The 18,963-nt window shown below is 42.2% G+C and overlaps 2 protein-coding genes across 11 annotated transcripts in view; one reads left to right on the top strand and one right to left on the bottom strand.

Moving 5' to 3' along the window:
- The first annotated feature begins 5,034 nt into the window (after window positions 1–5,034).
- Window positions 5,035–13,773, top strand: prss35 (serine protease 35). Of its 2 annotated transcripts, none has more exons than XM_052064779.1 (2): window positions 5,035–5,250; window positions 11,010–13,773. In XM_052064779.1, the coding sequence occupies exon 2, from the start codon at window positions 11,028–11,030 to the stop codon at window positions 12,300–12,302; it is 1,275 nt and encodes a 424-aa protein (XP_051920739.1). In that variant the 5' UTR covers window positions 5,035–5,250; window positions 11,010–11,027; the 3' UTR covers window positions 12,303–13,773. The 2 variants fall into 2 exon arrangements, with proteins under 2 accessions (XP_051920739.1, XP_051920738.1); XM_052064778.1 differs by lacking the exon at window positions 5,035–5,250 and adding an exon at window positions 5,570–5,904.
- A 988-nt stretch (window positions 13,774–14,761) lies between these two features.
- Window positions 14,762–18,963, bottom strand: part of snap91a (synaptosome associated protein 91a) — a 40,257-nt gene continuing 36,055 nt past the window's right edge. For 8 of the 9 annotated variants that reach the window (XM_052064668.1, XM_052064665.1, XM_052064669.1 and 5 more), the window contains 7 exons: window positions 18,573–18,770; window positions 18,473–18,491; window positions 17,967–18,057; window positions 17,773–17,859; window positions 17,173–17,301; window positions 16,847–16,943; window positions 14,762–16,244 (listed from right to left, as the gene is read on the bottom strand). In XM_052064668.1, the coding sequence (XP_051920628.1) occupies window positions 16,863–16,943; window positions 17,173–17,301; window positions 17,773–17,859; window positions 17,967–18,057; window positions 18,473–18,491; window positions 18,573–18,770 (605 nt within the window). In that variant the 3' untranslated portion in view covers window positions 14,762–16,244; window positions 16,847–16,862. The remainder of the gene's footprint in view (window positions 16,245–16,846; window positions 16,944–17,172; window positions 17,302–17,772; window positions 17,860–17,966; window positions 18,058–18,472; window positions 18,492–18,572; window positions 18,771–18,963) is intronic. The other variant, XM_052064663.1, reaches the window with a different exon arrangement.

Consider the following 18,963-nt stretch of genomic DNA (forward strand, 5'->3'; position numbering starts at 1 on the left):
GTGTGTGTGTGTGTGTTTGTGTGTGTGTGTGTGTGTGTGTTTCTGTCTTATTGTCCAACGACAAAAAACGGGCGGGGAAAACATTCTCTCAGATACCGCCACCAACTCCGCCTTCATTGACATTCAGCAGAGGTAAATATTTAGCAGTAAGGCATTTTTGGCCCCAAAAAAACGACCAATCAGAGTCGGCGGGTTGATGACTCACCAAACTCCGTGTGTAACGTCATATAATAGTCATATCAATGGTGGTCTGTTTAGAGCAAAGCAGTGCTGAGCTTTCCTAAAAGACCTTTCAGTTGTCAAAATAAAGCCAGTAGAAGTGGATTGGAGCCCCCTGTGGCCTTCTGAGTGGCTTTATTAGAAAGCTCTGTGCCATGGTGTGGATGGCCTTTAATGTCTTCTCTATGTCCAGAAAAGTGGTCCTTCATGATTTTACTGCGGGAAAAAAGTGTTAAAACAAAATGTACAACAATGAAATGGCTCGGTTGGGTGAGTCTCACTATTTTCCGCAGTTTACGATGTCTCCAATAACTATGTATGACCTACACCAGAGCGCAAAGGGAGCACCTGGTACAAAAGACCCTCTGTCCTCGGTACACAGGCCTGACCTCTCAACCCAAAATATCACTCACTGCTTTTCTCAAAACCAAAGGCTGCAAGCCGAGACTTGACTCCCTCTTGTTATATTCCACCCTTAATACCTTTGAATTGAGGTTAACGTTTATTCACAGTGTCGGTGATTGTGGTTGTCTGTAAGAATAATCAATACTGCAAATTCAAATGCTCATTCATTACTAAACACAACCAATAAAAACAATCGATTGAATACTGCACGCGACCTACCATTCTTATGAAGATGATCCTATGATTCTTATTCTTACTCACATGAAGCAAACACAACCAACATTTTGAAATAAGTGAAATATTGTTTGGGTTGTTTTTCAAAAGAAAATGTCCATGCAAAAACTCCTTGAAATACTTTTGTAACCTTAACTTAGGTCAAATATTTCTCCCCTTCAAACATACCTATTAGTGGTGCATTATCATTCTACCCACTCCCGTGTTCCCTCCTATGACGGCGCAAACACCCCTTTGTACAAAAATACCAAAAGAAAGAAGACTCGACCCATACACACAGTTAGACTGTGTTTTTCACTAGATGTGCTCTAGGCACGAAAATAGGGTACTTTAATGGATGAGTAGAAGCAACACCACTGTAATTGTCCTCTAAAAATGTCTTCAAGAAGCGTGATAACACAGTCAGTGTTATTCGTATCTGCAACAAAGCATGCTGGGAAACGCCTCCCGTGATTCTCAAATGATTCTTTGAGAGAAATACTGTATGTTCATAGCTGGAAGTTCCGCTTCCAAAACTGGGATGTGAGTGATTGCAAGGACTCACGATTCTAGTTCTCCCCATCTGCCATCACAGTACATTTTTTAAATGTTCTTGCGTGAGTTGTTTGGTTCATGTAATTTGTGCAACGGCACGTCTGACGAAGATGATGTTCCTCGGTGGTGTGTATCAATACCCATTAAGTAGTGTCAGTGTCATTCAACTTCACGTACGTACAAACACATTGCTAGGATTTGCCATAAGTCTGTTTTCAACACCATATTTTGTAAAGGGTGTTTCATGTGACCTTCTTGAATATAGGCCTACCTGTTGCACTCCGGAGATTGTTTCTCTCTCTCTCTCTCTCTCTCTCTCTCTCTCTCTCTCTCTCTCTCTCTCTCTCTCTCTCTCTCTCTCTCTCTCTCTCTCTCTCTCTCTCTCACTCTCTCTCTTTCTCACTCTCTCTCTTTCTCTCACCCCCTACTCTACCACTGCCTGCCCCCCCACCCAAAAATCAACAAATTGTTTTTTTTTCATACAGTATATATAATTCCAATTGATTCTTTGACAACTATGACTATTGTAGGCCCCTGGGCTCAGCCGAGCAAGCCTGTTGGTACAGGTGGGCCGAGCTTAACCCCACCCACTGATTGAAGACACTCGTGACCCTCGTGGGGAAAAGCAGCTCGGATAGTGGATGGGCGTCCTCCACTGAATACAATCCAAGCAGTCTCTTCACATGACCGGAAAAAAAAAAAATCCAGTGTTGAGCAATGGCAATGATGAGCAATGGTGGTCCATTGAGTTGTATTGTGACCACATAAGCACACATAAGCACTAACCTAACCACTAAACTTAGTTTGAATGCAGGCGATGGCTCAAACACACACACACACACACACACACACACACACACATAAAAAATGCCCTGTAAAATAATCGCATAATTTTCATAAATTGCTTTCAATTTGATTGTGTTTTTTTTTCCTGAAACTGCAACGTATCATTGTTATTATTATCTTTGTATCCTGACAGTACACATATTTCATCACTCACCAAACCTGTTCGCAAGGTATTAACTAAATGCTCATAAGAACAGCAAGGAATTAGAAGTTAACCTCATTATTCATTTAATCTCTTGAGTGTCATTATGTAGTTTAACTTTTGACAAAGATAGGGGCGTGTAGTAAAACCTTTAGTTTTCCTTCCATTGTTGTCACAATCGACAAGACTTTAGATTATTTTGTTCACCCTTAATGAGACTGCTGTATTTTTTCCAGAGAGTAATCAATAATTTTTGATTGAATTGTATGAAGGTTGCGGCCCAGTGGTCCAGTGGTTAGCGCTTCGACCTCACAGTGCAGAGGTACCGGGTGCAATTCCACCTCCGGCCTCCCTGTGTGGAGTTTGCATGTTCTCCCCGGGCCTGCGTGGATTTTCTCCGGGTCCTCCGGTTTCCTCCCATGTTCCAAAAACTTGCATGGCAGGCTGATTGAACATTCTAAATTGTCCCTAGGTGTGAGTGTGAGTGCGGATGGTTGTTTGTCTCTGTGTGCCCTGCGATTGGTTGGCAACCGGTTCAGGGTGTCCCCCCGCCTACTGCCCAAAGACAGCTGGGATAGGCTCTATCCCGCGACCCTTGTGAGGATAAAGCGGACCGGAAAATGGATGGATGGATGGATGGATGGATGGATGAAGCTTCACACAAGAATATATGAGCATACTCAGAATAAAGAGGATTGTGCAGTGTAATTTTTAATGCATAAAGTCCACACCCACATATGTGGTCATCAGCCTCACGGATACATCATGAGTTTTAACAAGCTACATCAGGTGTGCATGGCCACCCAAGTCTTCCTGACCGCTTACTTCCTCTCCCAAGCGTTTGTGCACGCACAGAAGCACTCACACTATCATCAGTGGTGGAATATTATAAACAGTTGGCTTAGAAGGACGGAGCCAAGTAAGGGATTCTATATAGGTCAGTTTGAAATACAAATGACATCATAGGAGCCAAATTTTGTCTGCAGCCAGATGTTCCAAATCCCCACATTTTTTCCCCCCTGAGTGAAACATTTGACATTGCAAATATCAAATAAAAGCAGTGATTGTGGATATGAAGTTTGATACAGACAAAATCTTCATATTCACACAAAAAAGACAAAAACAGATGTACAGTACAACATGCCCATCACACGTGTGTGCTTCACCTGGTAAAATACCACAAAATATTTTTCCAGCTCAACCAAAACCACACATTTGGGGAAAACCCCCCCACAACATTTAAGTGCACCTGTTCCTGCTCCTGTTCCCACATACATCATCATGGACATGAGGGTTATATAAATAAATGGTAGCTACATAGATATTTATTTTTTTGGACACAGCCATTGTATAATGACCCGCCTTCAATTAAGCATGGTTTCTCCATTTACATCCATCATTTTAACATAAAATAAGATAAATGAGACACCCGAGCTTTCTTTTTCCATCAACTGACCAGGACAATGTGCTAAAATATTCATTGCAATTCTGAAACTCACCACGTCCCATTGAGCATTCGTGTATGTCACCACGTTAGGACAACACAGAAAAACGACTCCTCCATCGTGCAAAAACTTGGTTGGCTTATATTTTCTCTTTTGTTTACTGCACACCTTTTCTCATTTATCAGCAAGAACCGGAGAAGAAAAAGTTTACATGTATGGTCCCAACGGTGATCCATGCATCCACTTTCTGTATCGTTTTAAACAAATGCAAAATTATTGATAACAATTTGCACAGGTGCAGTATGGTGGTCGACCAGTTAGCGCGTCGACCTCACAGTGCAGAGGTGCAGCGTTCGATTCCAGCTACCTGTGTGGAGTTTACTTGTTTTCCCCGTGCCTGCTTGGGTTTTCTTCGGGTACTCCAGATTACTCCCAAATTCCAAAAATATGCATGGCAAGTTGATGGATCACTCTAAATTGTCCTTCGGTGTGAGTGTGAGTGCGAATGGTTGTTCGTCAGGATGTGCCCTCCAATTGGCTGGCAACCAGTTCGGCCACGACCCTTGCGAGGATAAGCGAATCAAAAAATGGATGAATTCACAAGGTTTTTTTCAAACCTTTTATATGCTTTTAGACCATGTTGATATGTTTAGAGTAAACTTCAAATGCGAGTGCTAAATTAAAGCTTTTATCAAGCACATGTTGCTTCGTATTAGGAGAATTGTAGAGCGAGAAAGTGACGACAGGCACTAAGGATTGTTTTAAACAAGTTACTCTGTACTCTTCATCAGCAGTAATTGGTGCAGACTTACTGAATAATAGGGTTGGATATTTTATTGGACAAGTAGATTTAATCTGAGTGCATTTCTGTCCGGACAATTGTATCACTAAACTTCATTTACAGGGGAAAAGTGTTGCAGATGTTGAGAATGTAGGAATTCAGATCCGTAGCGCCCCATCGCTATTGTTGTGAGACCAGTGGAACTAATTCCTGTAGAGTCCCACAGCCAGAATGAGGCTCGATTATACTCCTGTTTTGTGCCTCGTTGCGCAGGCCGCACACCATCTCGTCTCCTGTGCTGTGTGGCTTCTGCTGAATACAACGCCGTGACTTGTTTGGACACTTGCTCTAGCCCCACCCACGCGAGCAGAAGGCTTTGTTGCCGGAGAGAGGGCAGGGAAAAAGTCTCTTTTTCAGATTGTGCTTGCCTCAAAATCCCCCTCCCTTCTTGCCTCCCTCCTCAGCATCAAGTGCTTTCAACTTTCTCTGCAGCCACTTAGAATGAGCAATGAGGAGAGAGGAGCCTGTTGATGCCTGGACGTCTGGGATGAAGTAACAAACGTTTTTTTTAAAGGGCATCCTTTGTGCATCTTTTAGGAAAAAATATTGTGGATTTGTCATATCCATCAATCGGATGCAAGCAGGTAGGACTACTATTAAATGTTCCTCCTTGTGAAGGAACCAATCCGTCTTGTTTGGTTTTGGATATATGTATGTAAAATCAATGTATTCTTTCATTTAAACTTAATGTAATGTGAATTGTTTCAACTTCCTCTGAATGGGTAGTTGTTGTTTGAGAGATTTAATAATTCTGTAGAAGTACCAGTTCATTATTTATAGAATCCATTTCTGATGTTTTGCATTACATTATAATGACTCCGCAACATTTAATCAGTGCTGCAAAGTTTGTCAGATGTGAAAAAAAAATCACATTTGACCAAAAACTGAACACAGTATCTTGCAGGTTTTCATTTGATTTCATATAATATGTTTCAACATATAGTTTATTTTGCCTATTTTGTAAAAGGTCAAGATCATCTTACTTTTTTTTAAAGTTGAGGTAAGTGGTCAGGTCGGGTAAAAAAAAAATCGCTTGCTGAACTACTTACTCGATGAAAATCGCTGAGTGACCGCCGCTTTGAAAAGTCCGGGGACGCTTACGCCCCCTGTTGGCCATCAAGCATGAGGCTGATGGAGAGGGCATATACTCACTTGGGTGGAAAATGACTGAACTCCAATTTGAGGGCTTCATGTGACTAAGTGCCATGGTGGCAGTATATCAGTCACTTTCCACCCTAGTGAGTTATTGCAGACTTTCCAGTGTTTTTTTTTTTTCTGATGTCGGCATCTGGCTGAGGAAGTGTGACGTTGAACAGACACCAAAGGGCATTTTAGTCTCAATTATTTAGGCTGTTGTGCAACTCTCGGGGGCTTGTTTTATTATCCTTTGTTTTTGGCAGATTATCTTGGCTCCGACTTTAAAAGGGTTCTGTGCTCCGCGTCAGCCAAGCCTTCAAGTTGAGGTCATTTTACTTATACCGTTTTCAAAGTGTTTTTTTGCATTTTTTGGAGTTGGTCTATGCCTATACTGTACTTGAGTCTCAGTGATGTCAAGCAAAATGGTGAAGTCAGTAAAAATGACTTGAGGAGTTATCACCGGTGGTACAGCAACCTAACAGTACTGCAGCTGCTACACGATTTATTGATGTTTTCACACTTAGCTGTACAATTTATTTTTGCACCATTAACCATGGCAAAATGGTACTCCAGTGCTTATCAGTGCAGTCTTTACGAGTGTTATGATATCGAAGGTAAAAGCCCCGCATCAGATGAATTCTATTTCTAGTATTTGTCGTGGGAGAAAACAACTTGGACATCCAAACACATTACAGGTTCTGTACTTCTGAGTTGCAGCTCACTGTAATACTGCATTTCCCTCCAACTAAAAAGGAATGTGTCTTTGGAAGCTGCCTGTTCCAGCCCCCCTCATCGGTGCCGCCCCCAACCCACACCATACCGCACACCGCCGGAGGTTTATCCTCCAACTGGAAAGTGCAGCTATCAGACTGTCTGCAGAAACATCCAAACGACTTACCCCTCATCTGTTTGGAAGTTGTCTGTGTGACTTCATGACCACAGCGGAGCTGACGGAATGACATTTTTCCGACTTTGCAGTTAAACTCTGCTGGATGGAGTTAACTGTATTAACAGGCTTTTTTTATTGGGTTATCAGGAAAATGGTTGTACCAGTGCCATACCAAGAGCCATAATTGTGTAGGATGCACACGTGTCCTGTCATTTTTTGACACGGGAGAAGAGCGGTACTGAGGAAACCAGACGTGGTCATAACTAAAAGAGAAGGTTAACCATTGTGGCAAACCTCCAAGCCACTGTCTTTAGCTCATTCTGAGAATCGTGGTTCCTCCATACCTCAATGTTAACCACAGCTGCGACTCTATCTGCGTATAAATCTTTTCACCAAGGAGCTGATGCAACAACTTAGCTAGTGGGGCCAGTGTATCCATAGACCATGAATAATGCGACCAATTATTTCGTGCAGACTTGCAGAAAAGCTTGGAGAAATGGATGTGCTGCCGAACTCGTGTGCCCCGGTTGCTGTGCATAAACTGGAGGTGATGTGGAACTTTGGTACACACTGCCTCCCTCTGGCCAGAAATGGAACTGGGTCTTCCAACTTCCAAAGAATGCCTTGTCGTACACCCACGTCAAGAGAAAGGGAAACTGAACGGTATATTTCTGGCACTGTAGATGTAGTTGCTAGCTAACTTACTTCTTGTGTATAAGTGAAATCCCCGTGCCACGATTTGATTGAAGTGCACTTAACGAGACCAAAGTACTGTATGTGCTCAAGTTTTTTGGGTTGCCTGATTGCTGCTGATAAATATTGTGTGTTTAGTTTTATACGCAGGTTATTCATTTGGTCAGGTGATGGATGACCAGACGAGGATCTGTCTGCCCAAAAATGACAGAAACGTGCAAATTGTGTTTCTTCAAATTCAAATGATAACAAATCTGAACTAAAGTGCGTGTCAAATATCGACACACATTTCAGAATCTGAATCAGAATCATCTTTATTGGCCAGGTATGTAGAACACACAAGGAATTTGTCTCCGGTATAACACGCTGCATTAGTATCATCGTAAACAAGGACATGACAAATAGGTATGGGAGGACATTTCGTAATGTAATTGAACCGTCGTGCGGTGGTACCAGCCAGTGACAACTGTGAAACACTGTGCAAAGTATCAAGCAGAGCTAAAGTGATCAGTGGTAGAATACAATACCATGACAGTTTGTACAGTTGGTGCAGAAAATCATTGAACCATTTTAGAGTGACCAGTAGCAGTATTTGTTGTACAAGAAGAGTGCCTATGTCATTGACTGTTTAGATAGTTAATGGTTAGAGGGAAGAAGCTGTTTAAGTGTCTGCTGGATTTGGTGCGCATGGATCTGTAACGCCTGCCTGAGGGGAGTAGCTGGAAAAGGTGGTGGCCAGGGGGATCCAGGAGGATTTTCCGTGCCCTTGTCTTGATTCTTGCAGTGTCATATTGATGGTAACAGCAATGGATAGGCAAAATCTGCAGGATTCATTTTTAACGTTTCAGTGCAACATATAGATACAACTGGCAACAGGTCCTGCATATACAACAACTCTCACCCAATTTCAGCGGGAATGGGGCCCACCTGCCACGCAGCCATCAAATATTCCTCAATAAAATACAAGCTAAGCTCCATTTTTTATTTTTTTTCCTCACTCCCTTTTCTGGTGCTGAAGAGGGCTTGAAATATATGTAAGGGCGCTGAGAAATATATATATATATATATATATATATATATATATATATATATATATATATATATATATATATATATAAACAACATATCAACAAAATATGAAAGGATAACGTTTAACAAACGTTATGCATTTCCTCAAATGTAAGTATTTGTTGGACTACCATTATCTTGCTGTGAAGGAAGTTTGTCCTTGAGAGCACTCCATAAGCCTGCAAACAGTCTATGTCCGACTTTCAATTTGTTTGGATTCCCAATTAATGGTCTCCATAAGAAATACTGGAAAAACAGTATTCATACGGTGGTAGCTTGACTTACGCGTTTAATTTGTTCCATCACCATGCTGATAACTCAGATCACTTTGAACTCTAATCAACCTTACCCTCTGAAATGAATGGAAGAACCAATTAACCCTTTGCAGCCACTGAAAAACAGAACACCAGGATTCTTTATGTTACATGTAGCAATTACAATAGCAATGTATTGTGTGAGAGAAAGCACAAATGAGAATTACAGAAAGCAGAAACAGAAAGCATACTTTGCGAAACCAAGCAATATTTGTAGCCGGTGAACCGATATTCTACATGAATTGCTCCATGCATATTTTTCTGAACATGATCTCCTGCGCATAGCAAAAGCGTGCTTCTCCCATTGCAATTCAAGGTCAGTGGAACTGTCTGACCAACTGTAGCATTTATAGATAGCAGCTAACTCCTGGGTAATGACAATAATAGTGAAGAAATTTGTTGTTATATACGGTAGAGTGGTACTTATTGTAACCAAGCTCCTCACTCAATCTACTCTTTTATTTTTAAGCAATATTGCCCATTGAAATGAATTTAAATTGGAAGTGAGATTTGGCCTTCCTTTGTACTGACAGGAAGAGTCGTCTGACACACTTAGTCGAATGTGTGAAATAAGGCCTTCGTCGTTGATTTTGTGCATTATTTATTATGAAAGTGTGACATTAAATGTTCTATCCTTTCAAAACATGGAACAAACAAACATGGCGAACTCACGGTCAAAAAAACTACCGTGCTCTTTTTGTCTACTTGCACACCTGATGAGTACATTCTACATACGTGTGAACAGATGCAATGCGACAAGCAACTTGGTGACCTTCATGTACCGTATTTACCTGAATATAAGAGGGTGTTTTTTTGCATTGAAATAAGACAAAGTGGGAGTAAGAAAAAGTGGGGGTCGTCTTATATCCTTATATTAGGCCAGTTCTGTCCTAGGCTGCTCTCTAGACACTCTGGAGGAGGTGGGCAACAGGAGGATGCTAGCTAAGCTAAAAGCTATGATGGACAGTCCCTCCCACCCCCTCCAGCCTGCCCTGACAGCACTAGGTAGCTCCTTCAGCCAGAGACTGTTCCACACGCGCTGCAAGAAGGAGAGGTGCCGCCGCTCTTTCCTACCGACTGCTGTCAGGCTGCTGAATAAAAAAATGAAATGATGCGACATCTTTGAATGCAAAAACGTTGTTCTTTCTTCTTTATACCCACAATCTTGCTGCTGTAAACTGTAAATTTCCCCAGTGGGGGACAAATAAAGGATATCTTATATTCGGAGTCTAGATGTTATACCCATTCACGACGCTCGATGGCGTCAAATATCATTGAAGCGAATGCTGAACTTGACTCTCCAGGCCAAAGTGAACCCCTGTCACAGAGAATAAAAATAAAAATAGCGGTAGCACGAAGAAGAAAAATAAAAATAGCGGTAAGAAAGAGAAGAGAAGAAAATAATAGAAGAGATCACAGAAAATGGAGAAACATACTGACAATCTAGAGAAAAGTGGGTCGAAGATCGGCCAGGTTAACCGTCAGCTGAGGAGAAGTTATGATGTAATTTACATTTCAAAAACCAGATGTCATTCATTTACAAATGTGATTGCACTTTAGATTTTTAATTAGGCAAAATAACATGCTCTTTCTTTCAAATATATTATTATAATCATTTGTTTCAAATGCACTGTAATTATTTTCTGTATAAAAATTAATTTGTTGTTCAAAAAGTGGGCGGCCCAGTAATCCAGTGGTTAGCACGTCGGCTTCACAGTGCAGAGCTACCGGGTTCGATTCCAGCTCCGGCCTCCCTGTGTGGAGTTTGCATGTTCTCCCCGGGCGTGCGTGGGTTTTCTCCGGGTGCTCCGGTTTCCTCCCACATTCCAAAAACATGTGTGGCAGGCTTATTGAACACTCGAAATTGTCCCTAGGTGTGAGTGTGCTCGTGGATGGTTGTTCGTCTCTATGTGCCCTGCGACTGTCTTTTTTCAAACTTGAGTCTTGAAAAAGAGGGGTCGTCGTATAATCAGGGCCATCTTATATTCGGGCCAATACGGTATGTACACTCCTACACTTATCTACAAACGGCTGTGACGCTACTTCAGTTTTACTCGAGTGGCAGCGTATCCATATTTCGCTCGTAACTCAAATTTTGGTACGCTTTCGTGATGTTAAAAACTCATAAGTCACAACACTCCTAAATCGAGATACCGCTGTACATAGAATATTCCATGGCTGATATCTGATATGGATGAATCTTTCAACCTTGTAACCATTCGCTCCTTTGTTTCGTTTTCAGAGCCAGGCCCAATTCACAATGGGCCCTCTACACCTATGTGTGCTGCTCCCAATGACTGTGTCGGTTATGGCGGCTGTCGCTGCCGAGCTGACTGCAACAGTTGACGACGAGTACACTTGGCCTCAGTGGAATTTGCCCCTGGTAAGGAAGAGGCGCACTCTGCCTCTGACCAGTCCCAACTTCTCAGCTCATCCTCAAGTGGAGGTGAGCGGAACGTGCGGGATCGAGTGTCAGCGTGCTCTCCCCTCGCCGTCCCTGAACGACCTGGAGCAGCTCCTATCCTACGAGACGGTTTATGAGAATGGCTCGCGCACATATACCTCAGTGTCTGTGCAAGGTCTCAACGAGGTGACCGCCTGGTCCAGAAACGACTCCTATAGGTCCCGTCACAAAAGAGAGGTGTACGGTACGGACACCCGCTTCACTATTTCCGATAAGCAGTTCTCCACTAAGTATCCCTTCTCCACTACTGTCAAGATCTCCACGGGATGCTCCGGAGTTCTGGTGTCACCCAAACACGTGTTGACGGCGGCCCACTGCATCCACGATGGAAAGGATTATTTGGATGGCGTTCAGAAGCTTCGCGTCGGTATTCTTAAGGAGAAATCTAGAAGGGGGAAAGGAGGGAAAGGGAAAGGAGGGCGAGGCAAAGGCAAAAAGAGAAAGGGAGATGGCGCCAAAGAAGAAGTAAAGCAAGTGGAACAGAAGGCAGGGGGCCGTAAAGGAAAGGAAGCAAAGGGGAGAAAGAGCCGGAGTCGCCGAAGCGCCACACAAGCGGAGAAACCCTCATTCAGGTGGACCAGGGTCAAGAAAACTCAAGTGCCGAAGGGTTGGTTCAAAGGTGTGTCTGATGGACTGACTGCCGATTATGACTATGCGGTTCTGGAGCTGAAGCGAGCACCCAAAGTGAAGCACATGGATCTGGGTGTCATCTCCTCAGTCAAGAAGCTTCCCGCAGGAAGAATTCACTTCTCCGGTTTTGATGATGACAGGCCAGGGAACTTGGTCTACAGGTTCTGCTCCGTGTCTGAGGAGTCCAATGATTTGTTGTACCAGTACTGCGATGCCAAGCCAGGGTCCAGTGGTTCAGGGGTCTATATCCGTCTCAAAGAGCCAGGCAAGAAGAAGTGGAAGAGAAAGATCATCGGGGTTTTCTCTGGTCATCAGTGGGTGGATGTTAACGGCAATGGGCTGCAGCAGGATTACAACGTTGCAGTGAGGATCACGCCTCTCAAATACGCCCAAATCTGCTACTGGGTCCACGGGGACTCGAGTGAGTGCCAGGTGTCCTGAGACAACACAGAGTCCGACGGGATACTGCCCAGATCCACTTCCTTAAAACCAAAGGTCACCCAGTCTACCCCCCACCTGCCCCCGCCGCCCCATCGCCAACATGAAGCCTGTCTCGCTTCTTGCCTGTGCCTCCCACCACACTCATCTACAAACACACACCACACAGCCGTACAGACTCAGTGTTGACAACAACAGGAACTCCGTAACACATAAAGAGAACTGTGGCTTTTCTAATTTATTTGAAAAAAAAAAACTGAGAAAAACATATATATTTGAATTGTTTACAGATCACTCTGATCTGCAGTTGTGCTTTCGATTTTTGTCCACGTTTCACTTTGTCGGATATATTTTCAAAAAGTGCATCGACTTGTCTAAATGTCTTTGAGAGAGACTTGCCATCTTGCAAGTTCTCACTGTAGTGATGGTGATTGGCTTTGACAAGACCCAGGACAGAAATGTATGTCAACTATATTCAACAAACAGACAGCACAGAAATAATGAATACATGAATGAATAACTTTTAATGAGCTGGTGTTTTGCAATGTGTATACCGAAAAGTTTTTTTTATGTCTACAGGATTCGTTCACTTTCTGTCCCAAAAGAGCTGGTTCTAATGGACCTTAAATTAAAATTGACACGCCAGCTTTTCTCGATAGCAGTGAAATGTTTTTTTTTTTGGTGCGCACATAATTGTACTGGTGCTTATCCAGAACACATGGTGCTAATTTATCGAACTATAAGCTTTTTTTTTTCCCAGGGAAAGGGGAGCCGACTACTGTAACTATGATTTTGAGGCTGTTGTGCTCAGATTGGACTGAACCTTTCAATAAATTACTTGATAATTTAATTGATTTCTTATGCAAAGGGTTTAATTTGACCACAGACATTAGAATATTGTTTTATACTGGAACAGCACATTGTAATATGAGATGAAATGTTTTTAAAATGTTGCTGATGTTCCCATTTTTTTCTGTAAAAACTAATAAACACCAAATTTCTGATACTAATGATGCAGATTGATGTACAATAATAATCAGTGTTCACGACTACGACAAAATCTTCTCTCTGATATGTTGAGATGCACGTAATTGGGTGCTGGATACTGGCAATTACTGTACAATTTCATCAGGACATAAATTCAGAAGTCAGCATGGCAAAACTAACATGATTGTTGGGTTTGTGATTGGGCCTCACACTAGCCCAGTGGTCCTTAACCTTATTAGAGGTAACTAATCTAACCTTTCATATGCGCATCCACCGAACCCTGAGTGAAAAATAAAAATATGATCCGAGAAGTGTTCCTTCAGTTTTGCTGGTGCGACACTGGAGTTGCTCAACTTGGCATGACAAATCATGCAGATAGGACACTGAGTCCCATCACGGGCCGTGATGCATGTGAATCCATGTTGTACATATTCGTCTGACCACTTTCTTTTTTTGCTCGACATAGTTAGCATGTATTTTAAAACTTTTTTTTTTTTATCACACGACGTATGATCACGACAGCAAACTAAATTTCCCGCAGCACTGATTGGACAAGCAATGTAATGTGATCATCTGCAGCCAGTGATGGCCAAGTGGGCATGTCAGAACGAAATGACATGTTGAGTCGCGTGAGTCTTACCCTCCATGGCAGAGGCTCCGTCGAACCCCTGAGACGGATTCGCCCAACCCCAGGGGTTCGATCGAACCCAGGTTAAGAACCACTGCACTAGCCCCTGAATGAGAACAAAACAGCCATATGATATTATTTAAAATCCAAACTACGAGTTTTCCCTTTCAACGTGGGCCAGACGATCAACCAGCACATTCTCAACGTTCAGTGAGGCAAAAGTTGTGGCACAGCATCTGGTGCCTTATTCGCCCTGACAATGCACCTGCCTACAATGGCTTGAGCATCTGATACTTCCTGGCTGAGAAGAACCGGGTCGTTTTTGAGTAACCTCCCTACTCACAAGACCTGGCTCTGTGTGATGTATTTGTTCTTTCCCAAGGTCAAAGTGGGCCATCAAGGAGATGTGTTTTGAAGACGTGGGTAACATCAAGATGGTCGTAATGACGGTACCACACGAGATCCCGTAAGAAAACTTCCAGGAGTGCTTGTGGCAGACAAGGCTGATAAATTATATGACTGGTGACATTTAATACATAGATACTGTATTATTCATAATTAAACATAATGTGTTTGTAGCCATCCATCCATTATCTCATTTGTAATAAAAAAATTGCCAAGAAGTCTATTCCATCTGCCTTTGGACAAAAGGTTGGGTACACCCTGGCTTGGTCGCCAAGGCACAGGTTCAGCTTGAATAGCGCTTAATTATTACATTGACATCAACTGAAAGACAGTGTCAATAATCATGCAGTAGCACTACTTTTTCCCGAAAACCGCTCTTTTAAAAAAAGTATCACAGCAGATACATATGTAAGTTAATAAGACAGAAATGAGAGGGGCAATATGCAGTTCAATCCATTGTTTATTGCATCTCAGAGGGCTTACATGCACTGGGAAGCGACAGCATACACAAAATAAATTAAACAAAAATAAAATTCTTTTAACTCATCCATGAAAATGTTTAATGTGATCTCTTTTGTACAATCTTACATTTTAAACAGTCCGTTTGAATGACACAGGAGATATATGACTGTATCTCAAATGCAAATAGCATGTAGTCCAAAACCAGGTCAATGCACAAAACAAACACTCTAACAAATAACAATGTGGATCAAAATGTTACAGTCTGAGACACTACAAATCCTTGATGCCAAAGAAGAGAATTCAGCAAATTGCAGTAAGCAGTGAAAAATACTTGTTCATACCCAGAGATTGATAATTTGGGCTGTCAAACACAAAAGCAGAACACTTGTTTAAATGATAACTGTTCCATCATACAAGACTGTCCAGAGTTTGGATCCATGACATCTGTTCTTAAAAAAAGAATTGAAAGCTTTTATTTGGCTCCTATTAAATTTATTGGTCAGCACAAACGAGATTAAAAAAAAATACACTGCACGCAATAAAAAGTGCAATTGTTTCATTGAGGGGCAGAGTTAAAATGTGTTTCCATGATAAATAACGAAAGCTTTTGGATTAACAGTAGCCTTGCCTTACTTGGGCCGGACATCATTAAAGATGAAACAACTGACACAAACTAGTAACATGGAAAAATAAGACACAAATAATAAGAAACACAGAGCCTCAGTTAGATGTTTCAATGTCTCCAAAGCCCACACAATTAATTTCATAACATACAATTTAATTATCTTTTTTTTCCAGATGATGACAGAATGACACTCACATTACTCCTCACGATTTCATGTCAGATTCACATTAATAGTTCTCTTTAACAGACATACAGTACAGAATAGGTACGTAATTGTCAAACACACCAGTGGTGTCTATGTACATCCATTAGAACCTTTTTTGTAAACAGGACACAATATAGTTCTGAAAAAAAATACGGGGACTGAATTAAGCTCGCTCACCCAATTAGAGCAGAACAAAGAAGGCCTTCTCCCCTTTTTCAAGGAGGCAGGGGACAAGACCAGGTGGAACTTTGGACATCAAAATGTAACCATGAAATAAATCTAATCACATACGCCTTCACTTTCACTCAAAAACATTTTCAGATTTTTTTTTTTTTTGGTGGAGATTTTGCTTGAGACAAAAAGTTGAGAACACCTTACATGACCACACACTTGGAATTCTTTTTCTCATATATATTTGTATACTATTTATAATCCGCTATGGTTCACTTTCACAGTTTGTGCTACAACATCACACAAGAGAAGGAAACAGAACATAGATGGATGAGAGAGGCTCTTATCATGTCGAGAAGGAGACAACGGAGAGATAATGGCAGGGCCACTGGCATCCTGGAATCTTGACAGATGTCGGGTAAACGATGGGCGCATTCCAACTGTTGAGAAAAATATCTGTGTCTGCAAGACAGGATAGTCTGCCCTCATTATCTTATTCAAAGAAATAATTATAGGACAGTATATTTTCCAGAGTGCTCTTATATGCAGTTCATACGGCATTTCCAGAAATATTTTCAAAAAGCAGGCCGGGCCCATAAAAACTGGGCTTCGTTAAGAGAGTTTTTCCAGGTGATGACATCATTTTTGCCGAGATTCAACCGGTATCTTCTTAAGGGTGGGAAAGGAAAACCGCTTAAGATTGAACATGAAGAAACAACTTGGCTAGTGTTGACAAATTACCGTACAGATCTTGGTTACACTTAGGAGAGAAAGACTTTGATTAGGTTACGTAGTGTTTTGTATCGTAACAAAACAATGAAAATGTGTTTTCCAAAAGTATTTTTTTCTTGTGTTCTGAAAACACTGAAATATGACTAAGGCAGTTCTGAGAGGTGGCCGACGATATGCAGAGCTAATACCGTACAAACTTTTCCAGACATGATTTTGTGTTGTAATTGCTGCCAATTCATATTACTACAGTGGTACGTCTGAGAGATAAAAATCTTCATGACTCTTTCAGTCGACTTTGAAATGTCACTTTCTTAAAACAGACTGCAACATACCCTCCTTTCATTTGTGTTATAAGAAGTCCTTAAGGTCGAGCTCTGCCAGCGGATCCTTGGGCTTTTTGGGACTCTGGCTTGCAGGTCCAGGAGAAAGCTTTAAAAAACATACAAAATAAAAAAAATACACATGTACCCTAGGCATAAGTTGACCAGTCATAGAATAATGGGTAAAATTATGTACAAAAAATGGACAATAGTGTTGATATTACTCTGTGCACTCCATATGCACGCAAAGACATGATGAGACCTGAGTTTAATACTGAAGTGTGAAATCCAAACATTCATGTTTGACAGAAGAAGTTCCACAGTGTGTGTGCTCTTACTGGTGCCGCAGCTCCTCCCGGTGCAGCTCCAACCACGCCAGAGAAGGGAGGTCTCATCATGGACTGACCCATTATAGGCTGACCCATCATGGGCTGCATCATGGGAGCTCCTGGCCCTCCTGCAGCAGGCTGAACACAAATTCATGTACCGTACTTCTACTTGACTTGCAAGACCGCCTCGTGAGGGACAGGCGTGTGGCATGTACCAGTGCATACGGGATAATGCAGTACAGTGTGGCCAAAGGCGTATGAGTATCACAAAGCGCAATAGAAACACAGTACATGAGAGGGTATTCTGGGTTCGGAAATCCTGGCATTCTACAAGCTAAAATTGAAGAGCGCTGGTACTCCATACTGGTGCGTACCGGCTCACTAAAAGCACTGCCCAAATGATAAATATGTGTTGGTATTGAGTAGAAGGTAAGAAATCTGTCACATATTCTGGTCAAAGCATAACACACGGCTGGTGCTCGCCACTTGGAATGCTGAAGCGGAAATGGGCGGGGTGAGGTGGATCAAACCATTTTTTTAAGCGAAACGGGGAGTACCGTATTTATTCATATTTCTATTTAGATACCGTGTGTGTGTAACTTTCCTCACCATGCCAAAACCAGGCTGTGCACTCATTGGTGGCGCCATTGCTCCACTAGGAGGCGCTGCTCCAGGTCCACCAGGACCCACACCAGCCTGGTTGGAAAGTCATATTTTGTCAAAGAACACGTGTAGTTAGGTTGCCCCCTACATGTATGGATGGGGTAAGAGGTTTGACTGTCGAAATTCAAAGCTATTCTCACCATGGGGACACCTGTTGTGGTCCAGCTTGTGGGGGCCACATGAGGGGTCCAGTTGGCTCCTCCAGTCAACTTCTTCTCACTCTGGGGGTATCTACAGTAAGATTATTAGTAGATAGGCGGATGGATAGTAAGAAAAGGAAGGCTATTTCCATGGGAACAAATGTTGCCTTTGTCAAAAAGTTGGACAGTGGTTTGAAAATGACTAAAGTTGCACATGCCGAAAGTGTAACTCGGTCAATGGTCAATCCCTGCCACCTCAGCATTCTCACCTGAATGCCTCCACACACCTCTTCCTCCTCCTCCACAATTTACTTATTAAGTTTTATTCTTTTGATTGTGGTGTGCAGTATTGTTGAAAAATATTGAAATGTTTAATGTTTTATTTTTTTCTCCTTTTTCTTTGTTTTTTTTCAACCAATATTGAGAAAATAAGAGATTATTTCATTTTTAGTAACAAACGAATAAATGATACATTGATTCACCATGGACGCAATGAGCATACTTACTTTTTCTTCACTCCCAGGTCTAAAGGGAGAAAGAAAAGAAGAAATGGAACGTTAGTGTTCATGGAAATCAGCGATGGGTAGGACCAGACAACAAATTTACCTCCGACCAGGTTGGCCAATGACGAGTCAAGATCCCCTGCAACGCTTTTGCTTGGGGGCGGGGTTGCAGGTGGAGCAGCTGCAATGTTTTCAACTGTGACGGGAGTTCCCATGCTCCCTGCTGCACTTCCTGTCGTGCTTCCCCCGGTGCTCTGCGGCGTAACGGCGGGCATCAGCAAGTCACCTAATCCATCAAACACTTGAAGAGAGGGTAGGAAAGGCATGACGTTAAAAAAAAAGCACTCCAGATTACATGTCTGTTAATCCCCAATCTATCTAGAATGCAGGCAGTGGGCAGATGTCAAACCCGACAGTATAAGGCGAGGGAAACAATCCAGCTTCAAGAGCAATGTTGAACAGGTACAAAGAGTGGGACCACATTTGAAGATTCA

Source organism: Hippocampus zosterae, chromosome 5 (assembly GCF_025434085.1).
Source record: "Hippocampus zosterae strain Florida chromosome 5, ASM2543408v3, whole genome shotgun sequence".
NCBI lineage: Eukaryota > Metazoa > Chordata > Actinopteri > Syngnathiformes > Syngnathidae > Hippocampus > Hippocampus zosterae.